General features: G+C 33.0%; 2 protein-coding genes across 3 annotated transcripts; one reads left to right on the forward strand and one right to left on the reverse strand.

Moving 5' to 3' along the window:
* Nucleotides 1-1,189: 1,189 nt before the first annotated feature.
* Nucleotides 1,190-3,562, forward strand: LOC115970707 (nucleolar protein 16). Its single transcript, XM_031090293.1, has 3 exons — nt 1,190-1,655; nt 3,024-3,145; nt 3,227-3,562. The coding sequence occupies exons 1-3, from the start codon at nt 1,304-1,306 to the stop codon at nt 3,347-3,349; spliced, it is 597 nt and encodes a 198-aa protein (XP_030946153.1). The 5' UTR covers nt 1,190-1,303; the 3' UTR covers nt 3,350-3,562.
* Nucleotides 3,563-8,579: 5,017 nt separating this feature from the next.
* LOC115969896 (probable E3 ubiquitin-protein ligase BAH1-like 1) lies at nt 8,580-12,583 on the reverse strand. Of its 2 annotated transcripts, XM_031089531.1 has the most exons (7): nt 12,063-12,583; nt 10,861-11,108; nt 10,493-10,750; nt 9,700-9,837; nt 9,359-9,417; nt 8,859-8,981; nt 8,580-8,793 (listed from the first exon to the last, which is right to left on the reverse strand). In XM_031089531.1, exons 1-6 carry the CDS (start codon nt 12,232-12,234, stop codon nt 8,876-8,878), a joined length of 981 nt encoding a protein of 326 aa, XP_030945391.1. In that variant the 5' UTR covers nt 12,235-12,583; the 3' UTR covers nt 8,580-8,793; nt 8,859-8,875. The 2 variants fall into 2 exon arrangements, with proteins under 2 accessions (XP_030945391.1, XP_030945390.1); XM_031089530.1 differs by having other exon boundaries at nt 8,580-8,981; nt 12,063-12,581.
* Between the last annotated feature and the right edge of the window lie 8,988 nt (nt 12,584-21,571).

The raw sequence follows: 21,571 nt of genomic DNA on the forward strand, positions 1-21,571 counted from the left end.
TGACAAAAATATAATCACATGTGATGTTAGTACTACACAACACAATGTGAGGATGGTACCATCAAATGTGAGAAAAAAAATAAAGGAACCACTGAATGTGACAAAAGTACAGTCACATGTGATGTTGGTATTGCACAATGTGAGGATAGTACCATCAAATGTGAGAAAAAAATAAGAGAACTACTGAATGTGACAAAAGTACAATCACATGTGATGTTAGTACTATACAATGTGAGAATGATACCATCAAATGTGAGAAAAAATAAGGGAACCACCGAATGTGACAAAAGTACAATCACATGTGATGTTAGTACTATACAATGTGAGGATGGTACCATCAAATGTGAGAAAAAAAATAAAAGAACCATTGAATGTGACAAAAGTACAGTCACATATGATGTTGGTACTGCATAATGTGAGGATGGTAACATCAAATATTAGAAAAAAAAAGAAAAAAAAAAGAACCACCAAATGTGACAAAAGTACAATCACATGTGATGTTAGTACTACATAATATAAGGACGGTACCATCAAATGTGATGTTTTGGTAATCTGATATAGCAGGTTACCTATTAGTGGGTACCATATCCCAAAAAAAAGAGTATTGTAGAATTACCCATGTATATAGAAGAATTTGTTTTTGTTGGCATTTAATGGTCAAATTAGTTATGGTAATGTACGAACAACCATTTTAAAAATTGAATCAATTTAATAAATGAAAATGAAAAATCTCAAATTTAACTTATTTAAGGGACCAAAATAAAAATAATTCCGAATTAAGTTTCATAATTGTAATAAGGCTCCGTTTGGATACAACTGAAAATTGAAAACTGAAACTGAAAACTGAAAATACTGTAACAAAATAATTTTTAAATGTGTGAATAGTATCGTGAGACCCATTTTTAATGAAAAAATTGCTAAAAAGTGAAATTTGTGGATCCATAAACAATACATGATGTGCACTGATTGACTGAAAAAAGTTTGAAAAGTCAAAATTTGTTCATTGAACAGTGCATAAACAATAACCACAAGTCTAAAAAACACGTGTGAAAAAAAAAAAAAAAAAAAAGGTGAAAAAACGCAAACGCGCTGGAAATCAGCGCAATCCAAACGCAGCTTTAGTCCTTTGATTTAATCAATATATTCGTTTAATTTCCTCCATACGTGCTAAACCAAAACGCACCGTTTCGGACTCGTTTCCTAGCCTAAAAGGTTGAACTGATAAACCCTAACAAAAAACCCTACCTTTCCTCTTCATCTTGCCCTAGCAAGCCATACAAACCAGAGAGAGAGAGAGAGAGAGATGGGAGGGTCACGAAGAAAATACAAGAGGTCGAAGTCAAAGGTCCGAGTGGGTCAATTGAAGAAAAACCCACACGTATTCAAGCCAGCCTTCAACGTTCCTCCAAAGCTCCGCTCCATTGTCGATCAAGACCCTTCGAATTGGGACGACAAGGCCAGCGTCATCCAAAACTACAAGTCCTTCGGCGTCGTTTCTAACCCTAACTTTCTAGGCGTCCGATCTCGCACCTCTCACATCATCGAGAGCGACTCTCTTAATGTCCCGCCGACTCAGCCGTCCGATCAAGCCGAAGCCGAAGCCGAAGCCGATGAGCTCGAGCTCTTCGACTCCGGCAGCGATCTCGAAGAAGATGGTCTGTTCTTTAATCTTTTTCCCTCTTTTCCAATTTTCAGTTATTTAATTTTAAATAAATTGTCACTATTTTATTTTTAAAGTAATGTTTCGTATTAGAGATGCTACAATACAACTTTGCAATTAAAAAAATTTCAATTTTTTTAAATGTAATATAGGAAATTGAAGATTTTTTATTTTTTGATTTTTGAAATGTTTCATATAGTCTAGGAAAATTTGAAAAGAAAATGTGATCGTTGTAGTATTGTAAGGCAGAATTATAAATGTTATATAAGTGTATTGAGCTAGGAAGCACAGACATTTCATTTGGGGTGCCCGACTAGTGTCTTACTGTGTCGTACCCTTGTCCGTGTCCGTGCTTCTTAGGTATTGAGTAATGTTACAGCTAATAGACAAAGCAAAAAAGTGTATTTATTTATTGTGTTGTTGATGTGGCACCACTCGTATTTATTGCCATGCCAGTTTGTAAACCTTTGTAGTAAAATTGGGGGCTTGTTCATATTCGAGGTGAAATGGGTTAGTTTTTTAATTTATGCATGATTGGGTGTTGGTTACTTGAGCTTTTAAGTTTATTTTAGTTTTCTAATTGTGCTGGGAATGCCCTGTTTTAAACATATTGTGTTTGATTTCTATTTGCTGGGAAATCCTGCTAAATATCGAGCACTAACTTTGTGATGATAATAATTATCAGTTGGAATGGGTGAAGTGACCTTTTGCTTTTGCCCGCTGATTTAGCACTTTTTTTTCCCAAGAATAAAGAACTTTTCTGAACCCGGTAAGTTTAGCTTTTATTGGAGCCAATGAGCTCAGTTCAATGAGTGCAAAACTCATTGAGTGCATGTTTTACTGACCAATCAAAAGGAAATAATAATAGTAATATTGAAGTATACCTTCTCTATTGAAATTGTTTGAATTCAGCCACCTTATTGTGTCACTAGTAAAATTTCTGACTACTCCGTCTAGTTGATGTGTAAGAATCAGTAGAATAGCCCTTTTTAGAAGCTGAAATGGTTTAGGAGAAGCAAATATTCCCATCTTCTGTCCAAAGTGAATGAAATCCTAACCAATCTTCTTCTAATATAGATGATGTTCTACACCTCAAATTGGACTCTCTGAATGTGGATGAGTTGCTTTTAGAGGCCTGTTGGTTGATATCAAATAATTTGAGCTTGTGGTGGGAAGTGATTAATGTAGGTGGTTTGCTATTTTTCATATTATAGATGTAAAATGTATAAATTTCTCTCTATAAAACTTTCGCTGTTTTTTTTATATGTCCTGTCCTTTAGCATTCCTTGATAAATTTTTTTTTTTTGGATAAGTGCATTCCTTGATAATGTTTGATTCAATAACTTCTTTTTCGGCTGTATAGATTTGAAATCAGCACTGGGAAAGAAGCGAAAAGATGGGAAATCTGCGCCTCCTCTGCCATTGACCACAATCCAGCGTGTTCATATCAGTAGACTGATTGAGAAATATGGAGACGATTATGAGGTAGGACACAATTTTGGATCTTAAAATTTTGTGAAATCAGCCCTTTCCCTTGCTCAAGCATTTTTTTTTTTTTGTTGGCAGAGGATGTTCATGGATTCAAAGCTAAATGCCATGCAGCATTCAGTTGCAACTCTGGAGAAACTTTGCAAAAGGTATAATATGTATGGAAATACAAGGAATCCCTTAATACTTACAAAAAGCTGAAAGGAATCCCTTAATACTTTCTAGCTGAGAATGGCTCCTTTTTGAGCAGCAATGTCTTTAGGATGCATTGGAACTGCGCTAATTTTTTTTTTTTGCTGTCTCAATTTGCTGTATGATGTTAACTTTGTTCAAAAGAGAAGAGAAAAGAAAACAAAAATGATTCTACTGTAATATGATACTCTGGTTAATTGATGATGTTTTCTCACTAGTTCATCTGGACTTGGATATGGTTTGGTTGTTCAGTTCCCATTACGTGGGGGCTAATAAAGCCCTCTAAGATTATGTATTTGTCTTTGAACATCCATGGTTTTTGGTGTTGATCCTGCACATATGGATATATATGAATGGTGGCATTGACCTTGGCCTGGTGGTGGAAGAGTAGGCAGATTAGGGCTGAAAAGAGGGGGTGTGTTGTTTTTCACTTTTTTGGCTAATAGAAAACTATTACAACCTGGAATCCTTCCTGCTCACATGAGAAACACTATCAGGAAGATTCTAACTTCCAAGGCCCTAGAAGATCCATCAAGACACAGCTCCCCGCAGCTCTGTTATTTTGCCCCTTTGGTCCCAAACAAAATTAAATTTGACATTGAGCCAAGTGAAGATGATAACCTTCCACCGGCTGCATGCCCTCGTAGTTCACTGGCTTCGATCAATCTGCAATAGCTTTTGTTGACCTCCACTCCCATGTGAGAGTGATAAGTAACACAAGATACTAAATCCTTACATATGGGGTGGATATTGGGCGGCCAAAAATTCTCATTCATTATTGTTAAGGGTCATCAAATAGCTCATGACCCATAGGCTAGCCTAATAGCATGCTAGCCCACCAGGTTAATGGGTAGTTCGGTCCGGTAATATTGAAGCCCATGGGCAGCCCAGTAATCCAATGGGACAGGCTATGGGTTGGTTTCTTTACCCATGGACGCCCAGTGGGCCAGCTCGTTAGCCAAGCACATTAGCCCGACCTGTTAGCCTGACTCATTGCCCAAAATTCATAACAAAATAATTAGGCTAATGGGCAGCCCGGCTTGGTAATATTGAAGCCCATGGGCAGCCCAGTAGCCCAATGGGACAGGCTATGGGTTGGTTTCTTTACCCATGGGTGCCCGGTGGGTCAGCTCGTTAGCCTAGCATATTAGCCAGACCTAGTAGCTTGACTCATTGCCCAAAATTCATAACAAAATAATTTGGGGGTTTGGGGGGGGGGGGGGGTTGGTGAGGGATTGAACTTTAGACATTATAAAAACTTTAAAACCACACACCTAACCACAAAATACTTGGAGTGATTGTGATACAATATACTTAATAAATATATATTTTGGTATTAGTTTAGTAGCTTTGATTTTTAAAACTAAGTTACTAAGATGGTCGTTGCCATCTGACCTCTGTGCCTATGGAAAGAAAGTCATTCTTTCCTTTGATAAATTCCAATTCTTTCTTTATAAGTTACAATTATAGAAGAAATTCCTTTAAAACAAAACAAAAAAAAAAAAAAGAAATCTTACCGTTGGAAGAAATTCTTTCCTTTAAGAATTGATATTTGATTCTTTAAATATTTCCTTTAAGAATGCTTACCGTTTGAACAAAAGTCAGTTCTCTTTTTATATATATATTTTAAGTATCCAATCTATAAATACCTATCATATTTCTCTCATTTTCCTCATAAAAAATCTCTCAAATTCAAACTCTCCCTAGACTATTCTCAATTTTCATCTCTTATTATTTTTGCCCTCTTATAGTTATATACTCTATAGAATAATAGTATTATATTTTTTATAGTTATATTTATACAATTACAAGTATCAAATAATGAAATTCTTCAAGTTGGAGGCTTGGAACTTGGAGGCTTGAGCATCCAATTGCATTTGAAAATCAACTTCTTCAAATTGGAGTGGAACTGTGGAAGCTATTTGTCTCAAAATTCGATTGATTGGGTAACATCTTTTCTTAACTTCTATTATATACTTGTTGTCTCATTATTTGTAGACATTATTTTTGTTAGTTTTTACTAATAAAAAATTAAAAAGTGAAGTTTGGAAATTTTTTTGATAGGGTAGAGAGGATAAAACAAGATGAAACAAAAGAAATTAAAGCTATATGCAGCAAATGTGGTGACAAGCTGGCTGGTGGCCCAAGTGCGGGGACTAACCATTTAAGTTGTAAGCGAAAACATCAAATGGATATTAGAGATTATCAACAATTAGGAAAAGATAAGGAGGGAAATTTAACTACATTTATTTACACTGATGCAAATGCACGTAATGAAGTAGTAGAATATCTTGTTAGAGCTAAACACCCATTTACATTTGTTGAAAAACATGATTTTATAGGAATGGTGCAACGTGGTTTTACTCCACAATATAAAGGATTTTCTGCATCCACCGCAAAAAGAGATATTATGAAGAGTTTTAAATTTTATAAAGAAAAATTAAAAAGTATTTTGCATGCACATAGTGGTAGATTTTGTATAAATTTTGACTTGTGGACAACAAGAAATAAATTGGGTTTTCTCTCTTTAACTACTCAATATATTGATTCTAATTGGAATTTAAATAAAAGAATAATATCATTTAAAATGTTGGAATCTCCACACATGGTATATAACATTGCAAATCTTATTAGTGAGGAACTTCAATATTGGGGGATTACTGATAAAATATTTTCAATAACACTTGATAATGCAACAAATAATGATACATCAAAGATGTTTTTAAAAGAAACATTAAGCTTACCTTTACATGGTACATTATTTCGAATACATTGTTGTGCACATATTTTAAATATAATTGTTCAAGATGGGTTATCAAATTTATCCTCATCTGTTGAAAAAAATAAAAGATATTGTTCGTAATATTAATAGTTCTCAAGCAAGATATGAATTGTATATAAAATGTTGTATGGAATTGAAAAGAAACAATATATATATATATATATATATATATTGATGTGCCTCATTAGTGGAATGCTACTTATCTTCTTTTAGATTCAACAATAAAATATAAAGATGTTTTAAATTTATATTAAAAATTCACGTTGTCCTTTAGAAAAAATTGAAGAACATGATTGGATGTTAGCAGAACTTGTAAGAGACTTTTTAAAGGTTTTTGATGATTCAACAAAAAATTTTTGTGGTGTATATTATCCAACATCTTGTAGAGTTATAATTCAATTGACTAACATTTGTGCAAAATTTTCAAAATTTTATGGGCAAACTTTTGGAATATTTGATGAAACGTTAGATTTAATGAGACAAAAATTTGACAAATATTGGGGAGATATTCCTTAGATTTTTGAAATGGCTATTATTCTTGATCCTAGATTTAAGATTGAAGAGTTGAATGCTTTTTTTAGAAATAATTTATAATGATGAAGTTGAAAAAATTCAAAAGACCATACAATCATTTCAAAATTCAATGACACAATTATTTGATTATTATGGAAATGCTTATAAAAATTCTGAAATTGGTGCCCAAACACAAAACACAAGAAGCTCTTTGTCCTCTACTAGTTTTCTAGGTGACCAAGAAGAACAAAATGCTTATCACATGGTTAAAAGAAGAAGAGAACAAGCATTTTTAGTAACATCAGGTGGGTTATCGGAATTTCAACGTTATTTAAATCAACATTTACTTGAAATTAATGAAGAAGGATCATTAGATTTATTGGGCTGGTGGAAAACAAATCAAAGTAAGTATCCCATACTTTCCATTATGGCTCGTGAAATATTATCAGTTCCAGTTTCGAAGGTAGCATCGGAAGCATCTTTTTCTGCAAGTGGTAGAGTTGTACCTGACAAGAGATGTGGTCTTAGTCTCGAGACTGTTAAGGCACTTGTGTGCTTAAAGGATTGGAACTTAGTAGACACAAGATGACAAGAAGCAGAGGCATTTGAGCGATTGAAGTTAGAAAGGCCCGGGTGGATTGCCAAGAAGTCCACCACTGACATGACCAACAATCCACCACTTCAAGATAATACTTGGCAAATAGTTATAAAATTTATGTAACAAGTTTTTCAATTTTTTCTTAAATAAAATTATTTGATGTTTTAACACAAATAGACTGGGAATTGCAAATGATAGACAAGCGTGTGGGTGGCAACCTAATTGGGATGTACACATTTTGTAGTGATGCAACTATTTTCACTTTTCAAGAGGTATTTCTTAGTACTTTTTTTAATAGATTCTTTTTAGTAGATTTAATTGTTCAATTTGATAATTTGTAATAATATATAATTATAATTTTTTTGGTTAAATTTTTATAAGCCCATTGAAGACCCATTAAAAATACCCATGGGTAGCCTATTAAACCCACCTCACTAATCCAACTCACTAAAGCCCAAATGGGCATTGCCCATGGGTAGGGCCATGGGCTAGGGTTTTTCCTTCCAACCCGGCCCAACCCAACCCATTGACTTGTCAACAATCCGTTAAGGCCAGCCCATTAGACCCATGGGCCAAGTAAAAAGGGGCCGGCCCAGCCCATTGACAAGGTTTAATTATTGTATTGGCATGTATGTGGGTGATGGGCCTTTCCAATCTATCTCAAGCTGGTTTGCCTTTCAACTGCATGGAAGCCCACCTCCACATATGGTAACTTCGCTAACCGTGCTTAACTAGTCTCAAAGGTTATGAGACAATGGTATAGGCGTATAGTAGAGTATAAATTGTGAACTGAAACATTAAGAGTGGGGCAAATAATTTTGGTCAGTGCAACAAGGTATTTGAATTTGATTGAGGAATCAAATTTACAACACTCAAAAGTATTGTACCTAAGTTTTCCCCACTGATTTCTGTTCAGTGATTGGTCTTCTTATATTTGTGCTGTTGTATATATGCAGCAAGAGCAACTAATCCATTCAGGTCAGGGTGCAAATGTCAATCTGACTTAACATGGCAGATTGAGTCTTCTATCTATAAACTGTTTTAATAGAACAAAGAGTCTTAAATCTCTAACAATCATGGCAATGTGTGTAAATTTGTAGCTTATTAACATTGCCTTAATTGGCTCGTGCTGGAGCAGCTGGACTAGCCTAAATGCTGGGGGCTTATCCTGAATTTGAGCTCGCTGCTGCCGTTTTGGCTGCTGAATTATGCTGAGAAGCTATGTCAAAAACTGTTTTCTTCTTCCATTTATGACTGTAAACCAATATAGATTTCAGACTGTATTCCATTTGGTTAAGCCGGACCATCACAAACAATTCCGATAAATAAAAACTCATTGTAACAAGTAAACATGAAAGCTGTACATCTGATTTATTCCAAAGCAAGCAATATACAAGTATCATACCCAGCTACAAGTCTGGCTACAATTTTCTTTATTTACGGATATGTCTATGACATCTGAATTTTTACATAGCAAACACTGCCAATGAACAGGATTGCCCAATTAGATACCCATAAAAATGCCAAATTTTCCCTTTTTTACATAGAAAACACTGCCAAGTAATAGGATTGCCCAATTTGATACCTATAAAAATGCCAAATTTTCCCATAGAAAACACTGCCAAGTAACAGGATTACCCAATTAGATACCCATCATTGCCTTTGTTTGGTTATCCCAGTGCTGTTTTATCAGCCGCATCCTCTCTAATCTCTCTGCCTGACGCCGCTCCTCCCAGTACTCACTGCACCTGTTCAAATATGCATGTTAAAGTAAGGAACTTGCAAGAGGTAACAACATGGCAACATGTGCCCATTCAATCTTTTATCAATTTTCTTTTCTATGTTTTCAATTTACACCCTCATCAGTCATCACCATTCACCACCATATCCCACCAGTTTAGAAAAAGGAAAGCTAGGAAAGTAACTTATTTGAGAATGGAATCGAAGTAACATTTTCTGCTTACAAGTTGCAACAAGTGATGTTGGGGGTATTTGAACGCAGGTTCTCCCCATGAGAGAACTAGGCAATACCATTGAGCTACAAGGCTCTTGGTATGGAATCCTGCTAACTTTTATTAAAACAAGAGGTATAATAACTTAAAGGAAGGAACCAAAAAATGCATACCTCCGCCTTAATAGAATTCTAAGCTCCTCCAAGGGTACAGCACCTTCATAAACTCCAGCCTGAAATCAACAGAAGGAATTAAATAGTGAAGATTTAATATTTTATTGCAAAGGTGCATTGCAACTCAGCACTGCAACATCACCAGAGATGCTAAAGGAAAGAAAATATCTCATTTGCTATTGTAAGTTACATATGTTAACAACAGAAAGACCTATCTGAGTCCAACAATAGAAAGATACTTTGGTTTGCAAAGCTTGAATTTAGGACCTACCCCAATCCAACCCCACCGTTTTGTCACTGGAATGAACCAAGAAGCAAAGGCTATAGAGATATTAACTTACCTCTCGGCACAGAGGGCATTTTCCTTTAGGCTCTGCTGACTTTAGCTTATCAACAATTGACACTGATGCAGATGAGCAAGCACACATGTAGCAGAATATATGGCCACAAGTGAGGGAATATGGATCGAAGACTGTGTCCTGTTAGGGGAAAAAAATCAAATAAAACCAATTAATGAAGGGCCTTACTGAATAATGACAGAGCACTGTCCCTCCATAAAACTAATAATCATGGATGTTTTACACTGACCAAATATGATTCTTTAAAACTATAGGATAGGAGAGAACTGAATCCAGACACAGTGTGTTGGAGCCTGAATATCTAAAACCCAACCATATTATTGCATTGAGGCCAGAAGGGAAATTTATAATAAAGCACAAGAGTTAATATTAGGAAGCAGATAGGGCCTAAGCTATTTCATGATCAAATTTGTGTTTTAAAAAGGGATCTTAATAAAGCTTTCAGTATTGGTAGTGAATGTTTTGTATTAGAATTTATCCTAGTTGAAAAAAAATATTATTTTTTTATTGGTAAGCTACACACGCAGCCCATTGGGTCTTGAACCCAGAACCCCACCCTTTATCCCATTATTATGGGAGAAGAAAGTGTCAGTTGAGCTATAGCTCATCGGCGTAGCAAAAAAGATCACGTTGTGCACTGCACATCCACAAACCCAGAAATTCTGTTGATGTGTTTAATTTAAGTCTGGATCACAATTTCGCATGATTGATGCAAGTCCTGTGTACACAATATGCTGGTCATTTTCCTCCTTAAAGATGAAAAATGGAAACTTACCAGGCATATAGAACAAGTCAAATCGATGTCAACTTTGACTGAATCAAATAGCTCACAAGTAAGTGATGGTTTGCCATCATCATTAAACGTGAGGTTGCATGCCTCAAAAAATCCAGGTGCGTTTCTAGATTTGATCTTGCTTTCTCTTAAGTTGATGTGGAAAGCCATGAGCTCAGAGAGCCAGGGACTCTGAAGGATTTCAATGTGCATGCTTTGGGCTTGTGTCTTGAAGGCCTGACCTTGCTTAGAGTAATGAACCTATGCTCAAAAATGATATTGAGGTAAATTTATACACAACAACAAAAGCCAGAGTATATAACCAAATCCTGAAATTAATATGCAATTCACAGAGTAGGATATGTATATACCTTATCATATTTCTTTAGTATTTTCCGAATTGCAATGGCATTTATCAGTGCATAAGTAACCAGTTCCTTTCCTTCTTGGATTAAGGTAACATGTTGGTTCTTTCGTTGCTTGCCTCTGAACCACATAAAGCACTTATTAAAGCCAGAAGCAAGATGTTGCTCAAGCAATTTCTGTGCATGCTTGTTAAAGGAACCTACTACTTCAGACATTTCCTTGACAAGAGAAGGAAAGAAGGTTCCATCGCATACTGCAAATATCCATAGAAAAATAGGAATTAGGAACCCTTAAGTTGTTTAGTCTCATTTGTTGTACTTAAGATGTTGAAATCTAGATCAGTATTTATCTACCAAAATTATATTTTAAAGTTGTAGTTCAGTCCTTTCAGTAAAAACATTGAGCCAAGTTTTTTTTCAAGTGATTAATAATGAAAATGAATGGTGATTACAGGATGACAATAGACAAGTACCATGGCTTCCCAAAACACAATTTTCCCCTCCTTATAATAGAACTTTTCTAATCCAGAATGGCATCTAATCTTTATGGAAATTCTTTAAAGGTTTCGGAATGAAAACACAGCAGTCATTTTTGGACCACAACACACAAAAACAAACAAAAGGTGATCAAGCTAAGAACAAAATTTTCACCACAAAGATGTTTTAGAGCCTGCAGTTTCATTGTCTCTTCTAGCGCAACCGATTCTAGTTCTGACAAGTTCTTCTGCACTCATCAATTACCTTTAAAAAAAATTAGTTAAAAAAAGAAACACACACACACAAAGCTGGCTGTCATTATAAATTTTTTTTTATACGATTTTAGTAAAGAAGAAAAAGAACATCATTAATCCTGAGAAAAGAGAAAGTCAAGAAGATCTTGAAGGCACATCAAAATGAAACAAGGAATCATACATCATTTGGCTTTTACCTAAAAAGCCCACTTGTGAGAGTTCTCTATTGCATGTACGATTATTCCTTAAAAATAACAACTGCAATTTATGGACAACATATATTTCAGATTAAAATTTTGCGACGAATAACACATGCAAAAATTCACCACCTTTGTAAAATCCAACAGATTAGCCAAAAGACCGATCTAGATTAGGGAAAAGAACAAGAACCCAGAAAATTAATCCAAGTATATAAACTGTAGTATAAAAAATTAAAACAAAAATGTGTAAAAAAGTTTTTCTTTTTTTTCAAATTACCTGTGCAATGGTCAGGACATGTTTGGTTGCCAAGGACCCCATCAATGCCATTGTGACACTGTAAATCACTCCGGCACTTCTTTAAGATCTTCTTGAGGTTCTTGATGCCAAGCCCAGGTAGCTTTTTCTTTTGGCCTTGCATGTACTCCTGGTATTGCTTACAAAACTTCATCTTTCACTTATAAAAATAAATCTCCTTCCCTTCCTTCAAGAATGTTTTCATGTAATTCCACTGTGAAAAAAAATGGGGATAAATCAAGATTGATTCTTGACGAGACAAATATATATATTTGTAGCCGACAAAAGTAATGAAGGTGAATCCTTAGCTTTTGTCTGACGCTATAAAAAGCTCTTTTTGAGTGGCTTTCTCAATTCTCACTCAAGACGCTTCTCTTTGATATGTGAAATGTTTAAACTTGTTGGAGAGTACGTATCTAAAGGGATAAGAGAGGGTGACATGACGGTCACCATGAGAAAAGGTCAATTTTCTCGTAAATTTCTCCGCAAGTTTAAAAGTCTTGAAGACTTGAACCAACTTTTCACCAAGTTGTTCCTCAAAAAAATTTAAAAACTTCCACCAAGTACCACAAGAAGGAAAAAAAAAAGGTTTTGTGTATCAGTGTCATTCTCCATTTCTCTATGAATAAAAATCTGGGTTGAAACTTGAAATCTAATAATTGTCACTAAAAAAGGGCCTACAAGATAAAATATTTTAGTAAAAAGTTAAGACTAAATCAATACCACTTTTTTGCTTTCCGGTTTTTCAATTGCATAATTTTTGTACTTTGCAATCAAAGGTTAATAATTTATTTTTGATTCATTGATAGTTGGGAGTAAAAGATTTGAGTCTTAAGTGTCTCCATAAAAAATACAAAGATACTAATTAAATTACAAAACTCAAGATTAATAATTAATTATAGAAAAATAAAATTGGGATTAGGTGGGACTAGATCAGATTATCAAAAGATAAACATGATGCAACTTGATCTTTATTTTACTTATGAGATGCATTTTCATCACTAGTATAGTTGACATATCAAATATAGGTTTGCGTGAAAAATTATTTCATATATCTTATTAATTACACATTTCTTTCACATACACGTGGATCTCATTTTCATGTGTTGGATCCACATGCATATTTTTGTAAATGAAAGGTATAATGCAACTTGGGATTAGGTGGGACTAGATTAGATTATCAAAAGATAAACATGATGCAACTTGATCTTTATTTTACTTATAAGATGCATTTTCATCACTAGTATAGTTGACATATCAAATATAGGTTTGCGTGAAAAATTATTTCATATATCTTATTAATTACGCATTTCTTTCACATACACGTGGATTTCATTTTCATGTGCTGGATCAACATGCATATTTTTGTAAATGAAAGGTATAATGCAACTAAATATATTATTGAATTATTTTCGTTGTATAAAATAGGTGTAAAGTCACATTTAAAAAAAAATTTGAGAAAAATCTGTAAACTGCAAGTCAAGTCACTTGATGCAAAGATATTGTGTGAGTTTGGGAAGATATACAACATTTACTTTTCCAAATATTTTCGAGTAGTGTATTTTTCATTTTTGTATATGAAGTATGAACTTGTACTTTTCTAATTTTTTTTGCTAACTTTTTTGAAAGATTGTTACTTTAATACATTATGCACCTCAATGGCTCAATTGAAGAAGTTGTAATTCTCCGTGTAGTAATCTAAAACCCAATGTTTTGTTTAAATCAATTTTAATAACGACCACACAAAAATGAATCATATTCTATTCCATTTTTGACAATTTACTTCGACCGCACAAAAATTTTCTAATGCTTCATGATATAAATTTTAACCAGGCATAAATAAAATACATGATAAATTAGAGTTTTGAAAATTTTGATTTAACAAAATCACTAGCAATTTATGCATATAAAATAAAATCTTGCCCATAATCATTTCAAATCAACATATTAGCAATTCTTGTATTCATGTTTGTTTTAATACTTACAAGTTTTGTCAAAGAGAAAGAGGCATTCGTTTTAAACGAATGCTTATGTTTTCTCTTCCCCATTGTATCGTTAATTTTATTCAATAAAATCTACTATCAATTCCCCTAAAAAAAAAACATATTAATAAAGTTTATATATCATTATTTCCAATAATGTAATAGCAGTCCAAGTTAGTGAATGAAATGTAAATCATTTTGATAAAAAAAAAAAAAAAAAAATCAGCATAATATTTCATCAATAAATTTTATTGTCTATATATACTTTTTCTCACATCATTAAATAAATAAAAAATCAAAATCCAGATAATTTTCTTTCAAATTCTATACATCTGTGCAATAAATTCAGGAAGAATAATATGAAGAACTAAAATAGCGTACGTAAGCTGTTTGGCCACGCGGAAAGTGACTTCCGTGACATGTGAATACAGAATACGAAAATTATGGTTGTGGGAAAACGGTTTCTAGTTTGTGGTTCGTGTTAATTTTGACAGTTTGTAGAAAAAGCTGATGATAGCGGCAGTACTGCCTTCATATTCCTGAAAAACAAACACACACAGATTATCGACATGTTAACTTAAAGTGGGGATTGCCTGGCCAGACTTAGCGACAATCACAACAACTAGTATATAACATTTTTCTTACTTTACATAATGGCCCCAGCTTTTTTAAAGCCCAAGAATTTTCAACTTTTCTCTTTTTGCTTTTTAATTATTCTCAATTCAAATGAATCTAATGAGTATAGATTATGGATCGGATAAAATTTGGCGTGGCGTGCGTGGTAAGAAAACGAGAACGTAAATTTTAAACTATAGAAGTGTGTGCTTAGAGACTCATTTAATTTTTTTTTTAATTAATAATTTTCATTCATCATAATTCGTTGCATTTTTCGATCATAAAACTACTTACGGATGAAATATATATAATACGACTCCTTGATCATACTAGTATATTAAGACAAGGAAGTGATTTTTTTACCATCTTGTGAACTTGATCTCCAAGTCGCTATAAAAGTTAGCTTGCATGTTAACCACGTTCATGTTCATTTTCAAGATAAGTACGAACCCAGAAATGGGAACCAGTCGACAAAATGTCAAACTATTTTGCCAAATGTAAGGTTGTTGCTTGCTTTTAGCCATGTATTTTCTCGTGGTGGTTGGTGACGCGTTGCCTTTCTTGCATCCAGTTTCAGTGGCTCACAGCGAAGCTTTGCCGACGGATCTATCATCTACTACCACTCACACTTATGCAAAGCAGCCAGCTCAGACTGTACATGTGAGTGCCTCCACTATTACAATTGGAAGCTTTTCGTGAGCGCTGTTAGCCTTCCCTTGTATTACTTGTTCTATACGGAAATGTTGCCATTAGTCATTTTTCCTCTTCCTAAATCCAATGAAAATGACTGCTAGCTGCACCTACACAGTAACCGCATATATGTATATATGTCATCACCATCCAATCTTAATTGACTTAGATGGAACTTGGAACGACGAAGTTTCTCATTAGTGTTACAAGCAACCAAAGTCATTGGATACTAATCTCTAATCTATTTCATCATGTCACACGTTAAATCGATGACCGGGCATAAATCTATGCATGTTCAATAAAGTTTAACTTATCCGATGGAGGTGTATTGGTTTGGAATGTGATGTAACTTTGAAAGATTCGGTTCAATTCAATTCATCGCATTACCATTATTGGTCTATAAAGTTTCCAAAGTATTTTATAGACAAAGAGCAAAATAGTTTAACCAAAGACTATGATGCCACCTTTTTAGAAAAAATAAAATAAAATAAAATAATTTAAAAAGCTCATTAGGCAAGGGCATAAACACCACCATTAGCCACTCTTTCCGATGTTATATCATTTACTTTTCGAGATTGTATGTATTATATATGTGTGATGGTAACATACTCATTTAGGTGTTCATTCCTGTTTCTCACTATTGTTACCAATGACATGAATTTCTAAGACCAACCATATTATTATTAGAGTAATTACATGATGATGCAATTAGTTAAGTTTAAGTCAGATTCAGAAGCGAAAATTGGAGTTGGAAAGTGCAAAAATATATGAACAGTGGGGGATAATTATTGCTGATGTTGTTGTTTCTTTGTTTAATTTCTATTTATTTCCACCAGCCCACCTGTCTATCCCTTGCTAGTATATATTAATTCACCAACCCCACCTAGATTTCTGTTTCTAGCTACAGTAGTGTTTATTTTAAAACGAAATATGTATGCATTTTGGTTTCAATAGACACTTTAGATATGTATGCATATTAGGCATTACCATTATGCCTTTTTATATTATTTCAAATTAAGCACAAACAAAGAGTAAGAAGAAACGCACTAGTTAGACGATGAATTCATTAAATTAGGAAAAGTCATAATGTATATGATTTCAATTAAAAATAAATATGGTGAAAGAACCAACGCACTTTGCTATACGATCCAATCAAACCCTTTTTTTCTTTTTGATAGGGATCCAATCAAATCTATGAGGAAGCAAAACTTGTTTTTCCTACGTAATTAAAGTAATGGCCTTATATATTATTCTTATGACAATAAGGTTACTAAAATTTTACACTTATACAATCAATGAATCACAACCTTCATCTTTTTCGTGAGCTTAATTTGGATCAGACTAATTGTAAACAAAATGTATGACAAACACAGATATTTTTTATATTTTAGAATGTGTAATTTCAATATATTACCGTGTAATTAAACTATTGAGTCATACTATAAAAATTAAAGAGAGAATCATTGAAATATATATGATGATAAAGACAATAATAATATTGGATAATCAATTTGATTTTATGTCATGATCAGTGTAATTTATTATCATGTAAGCATTTTTTTACTTAGACATTTAATGGACAAATAAAGAAAAACCCTTACTGATTTTTATATGGTTTTATGATGGTTTTTAGTGACATAGAGAAAACGTATGATAAATTACTCAGGGAGGTTAGAAGGTTTTTAGAAAATAATTGAGTTCCTTAAAAAGTATTTTAAGTTTATATATTAAGGATGTGTCAGTTGTAACTAGCTAGTGTGAGTCAATGAGTATGAAATCCTATGGATTATATATATGTTGAGGACAAATTTTTCACACCACATGGTTTCATTTCATTAGCGTGCGATAGATAACATTTGGGTAAGCCTCTCATATCACATAATACTTAAAATGATAAAACTCCTCATGTTCTTTACATAAAAATTAATGTTCATCATATAATATAAGTTTAAAGATAATTATAGTATTTCATATTAATTATATTACTATCATCTAAATCAATTCCAAGCACATGACTAAATATATATTAATATCTCATATCTAGCATTAAAATGCTCTCCTTACTCTCCAAGATTTGGTTAACATACAAAAAGACCATGATTACATCTCAAAAACTTTACCAAATATATTTTTCAAAAGAGAAAACTTAGCCGAAAATACCAAAAACGGCTCCAGCGGAAGTTGAACAGCTTCTGCAAAAGCTGAAACAGCTCCAGCGGAAGCTGCAAACAGCTTCTGCAGAAGCTGTAACAGCTCCAGCTAAGCTGTAGATAGCTCCAGCAAAAGCAAAAACACCTTCTGCAGAAGTTAGAACAGTTACAGTACATTCTGCAGTAGCTCCAGCTGTGGTATCAGAAAAATCTCATAAAGCTTATCTCACCATCTTTAGTCAAATCATGAATTTAATGCCATATATTTTCCTCCAAACAAATGATGTCATTCGGATGACATCATCCAACTGTAGCAGCTGTGATTGACAGCTGTTACAGCTATAATTTCAGCCATTAAATCTCAAACTTTCTTCTTTTGACCAAAAAACAAAAGACCACTTACTTTGTCAAAGTTTTTTCCTGATTTGCTAAGTTTCCTTTAAACTAGTTCTGATCTAGTTACATAGCTTGACTCTATATAAAGAGGACTAAGCTACACACTAAAGGGCCCTCTTTACTCTCTCTCTGCTCTCTTTCTCTAACCCCCCTCTCTGATCTCCGCCCTCTTTGATCCATCTCACCCTCTTATGTAGAAACTTCACTCATTTTGCTGCAAAATATACATTTTTACACTTCTCCATCTCCCTTACAAAAATTATCTCTTCTTAGAGCACACCATTAAACATTAGCCCTTTCTCATCTTCAATATTCTGAAACTCCATTCATCTTACTGCCATATCTCTAAAAGATCTCCATATCTTTCTTCATCCCTCTTATAAAATCTCTCTTCATAGATAACAACACAACACGCATATTACAACACCATTACCCATTATCCATCTTTTTCACACTCCATTATTCTGAAGTATCATCATCTTGCTGCCCAAAAATACATCTTCATCTCATTCTTTATTTCTCATACAAAATCCCCCTTCTTAGAAAGCAACATAACAAATGTCATAATACAAAAAACAATCCCAACAGCATTTAACCTTCATTTATCTATCTTATACTTCCATTTATTTTACAAAACACATTCCTCACAAAATACCCATACATACTTCTCATATATCTCTAAGCTCCATGTCTCAAAAATTATACATATACAGGATCCATATCCAACAAAGTATCTACATATAATTCCTATACATATTACAAATATCATATCTTACAATATAGACATATTCCTTACCATCTCCACACATCTTAAAAAAATCAAACACTCTTTCAAGAACTTATTACTAAAAGCCCTTTCTCATTTATCTATCTTATACTTCCATTTATTTTACAAAACACATTCCTCACAAAATACCCATACATACTTCTCATATATCTCTAAGCTTCATGTCTCAAAAATTATACATATACAGGATCCATATCCAACAAAGTATCTACATATGATTCCTATACATATTACAAATATCATATCTTACAATATATACATATTCCTTACCATCTCCACACATCTTAAAAAAATCAAACACTCTTTCAAGAACTTATTACTAAAAGCCCTTTCTTATGAAAGACAAAAAAATTATAAAATCAAAAACCCTTCCTATGGAAGGCAATATCACTCATATTTGACTAAAAACTAAAAAAATATTACATGGGGAGAGTCATTTAAGTGTATGATGAAAGGAGATAAACTTAACCAACCTATGCACACGGTTGGACATACTCTCTCTCCCTCCAGTTGCACCCATTTTTCCTCTTCAATCATGAAGTTGCCATGGAAGGACTCGTAATATCATATTGTATCACTAGACTCATTCTATCATACTGCTGAAATGTCTAAGTCCACTGCTGTCCTACGGCTGGAGCTCCAAACTATGAAAATAAGTCATTATATTTTACCTTCAAACTTATATTATCAACTATATTTTGTTCATTATTATTATACCACTCAACTAATGTCATTATACTGTTGGAATCTTATTAGCTCATTAACATTATAAGGCTAGAGCCACAAATTATGAAGCTCACCAACATTATACGGCTAGAGCCACAAATCACATGAAGAACAAAGTAATGCTACACAGTTGGAGTCAAAAACATAAAAGATAAGTCAATGTTTTCTCCATCTTTGAAATTATATTATTGAGTATATGTTAACTCATTATCATTTTACCATTATCTCACCATTTAATAAACATGGTCTCACTAATAATAAACATACATATTAATAAATTGATATACCACCAATGGACATATATTACTTGGACATAAACCATTGTTGGACTTGTATCATTTGGACATGAACTACCATTGGACATATATTATTTGGACATGGACTATTGTCGGACATACCTTATCATGTTGAATATGAACCATGAATCGCAACTAAACATGGTCTATTGGACTCGTCCCATTGTTAGACATTGGATACCTAATTAAATACTTTCTAATATTGGACATCACTTAATAAACACAATAATAACATATCAACTCACTATTTAATCAAAGCTATCATGCTAAGCATATTATTTATTTATTTCAACCATTATCATGATTCTAAGACTTTGGGGTTTATCTATTTTGTAGGCTTAAAAATACACCGGTAGCCATTGGTCTATGCAGTCCAATGTCGAGTTTCGGGTTGACCTCCCCAAAACAAATCCGTGCCTAACAAAGTTACACCTTCAAAGGCATGTGGCTACGCGTACAAAAAACGCTCCCGACAATATATATATATATATATATATATATTTTTTTTTTCTCTTTTTGCAATCAATATAGTTGTAATGAATGGATCTAAACATTGAGTCAATTCAAAGTTAGAAACCTGAAGTGATACTTTATAATTTAAAGGCTATATATAAATTAGGTTTAAAATTGACTACATGGAATGTAAGTTTAAAATATGACAAAATAAAGATTAAAGAGTTGTACAACTTAATGGTCAAGAAATAACAAATACAATATTTTAGATTAATAATTAATAAGGATATATAATAAGAATAATGAGATTGTAAATAATTAGATAAGAGCAAAATGGATGAAGCGGAGTAATATAATTAAAGCACTTATGAAGAAGAAGAGTAACTTAATTCAAGTCAAGGAAGTAGAAATTAGTATCATTAGAAGTAGCAAAAAATGATACGCTAATAAAGGAGATGAAAAAATAATATAAGTTTAGATATGAAAGAAAAACGAAGAAGATAGAATACATACATGCATTTGAACAATCAATTAGTCTATTACTGGTGGTGAGCAATCAATGTCATGATGATTTCTGCTTGTGCAGTTGTGCCACTTCTTTTCTTCTTCTTTTTCCTATTTAATAAAGGTCAGCAGTTCAAAGCTATGCTCATAATTTTTTTTTATATATTCTTTGTACGAGTCATATTCCAAAGTTGTAACATGTATGGGTGGCTGTAAATTCATTCCCTATTCTGATAATCCGATATATTATTGCTTAGAAATTTCATCAGCGACAGACCAGAAAGCAAAAGAAGATTCTCTGAACTCTATTTTTCAGCAAAAGAGATTCTCTAAGTCTATTCAAATGTTTAAAAAAGGCTGAGCCACTATATTATGTCGCGCACTCATTACTCATGTACAGTCCAATTTGGAAATTCCCCATGTTATTAATATCTGAAGACTATAAGTTATAGTAGTTTATTTAAATACTGTTTATTTTGTTAAAAATTAAAAAATAAGAAATAAAAAATATAATAAAAATTTACTGTGTACGTTCGGATTACTGTTCATAAGCCTAAATGTACTGTTCATGTCTCATGAATAGTGCAAGAGGCACTAAAAAAAAAAAAAAACTCAAGAGAAATCATTTCTATCCAAATGTATACCAGAAGGCTATAAACCAACTAGTAGGTCTTTACATTACATATTATATAATATTAATATATTAAAGTAAAAATTTTATCAAAAATCCAAAAATTTTTAATTGCATTTTCTAAAAAAAAAATTAATTGCATTATAATTTTGTGCCAAATGTTTTTCTAATTACCCATTGCTTTGATGCTAAGGATCTTTAATTTTTAAATAGGCTTTAATTTTTATGCCAAATATCATTACATTTTAAATTTTGTATCAA

The sequence above is a fragment of the Quercus lobata genome, chromosome 12 (assembly GCF_001633185.2).
Source record: "Quercus lobata isolate SW786 chromosome 12, ValleyOak3.0 Primary Assembly, whole genome shotgun sequence".
Lineage (NCBI taxonomy): Eukaryota > Viridiplantae > Streptophyta > Magnoliopsida > Fagales > Fagaceae > Quercus > Quercus lobata.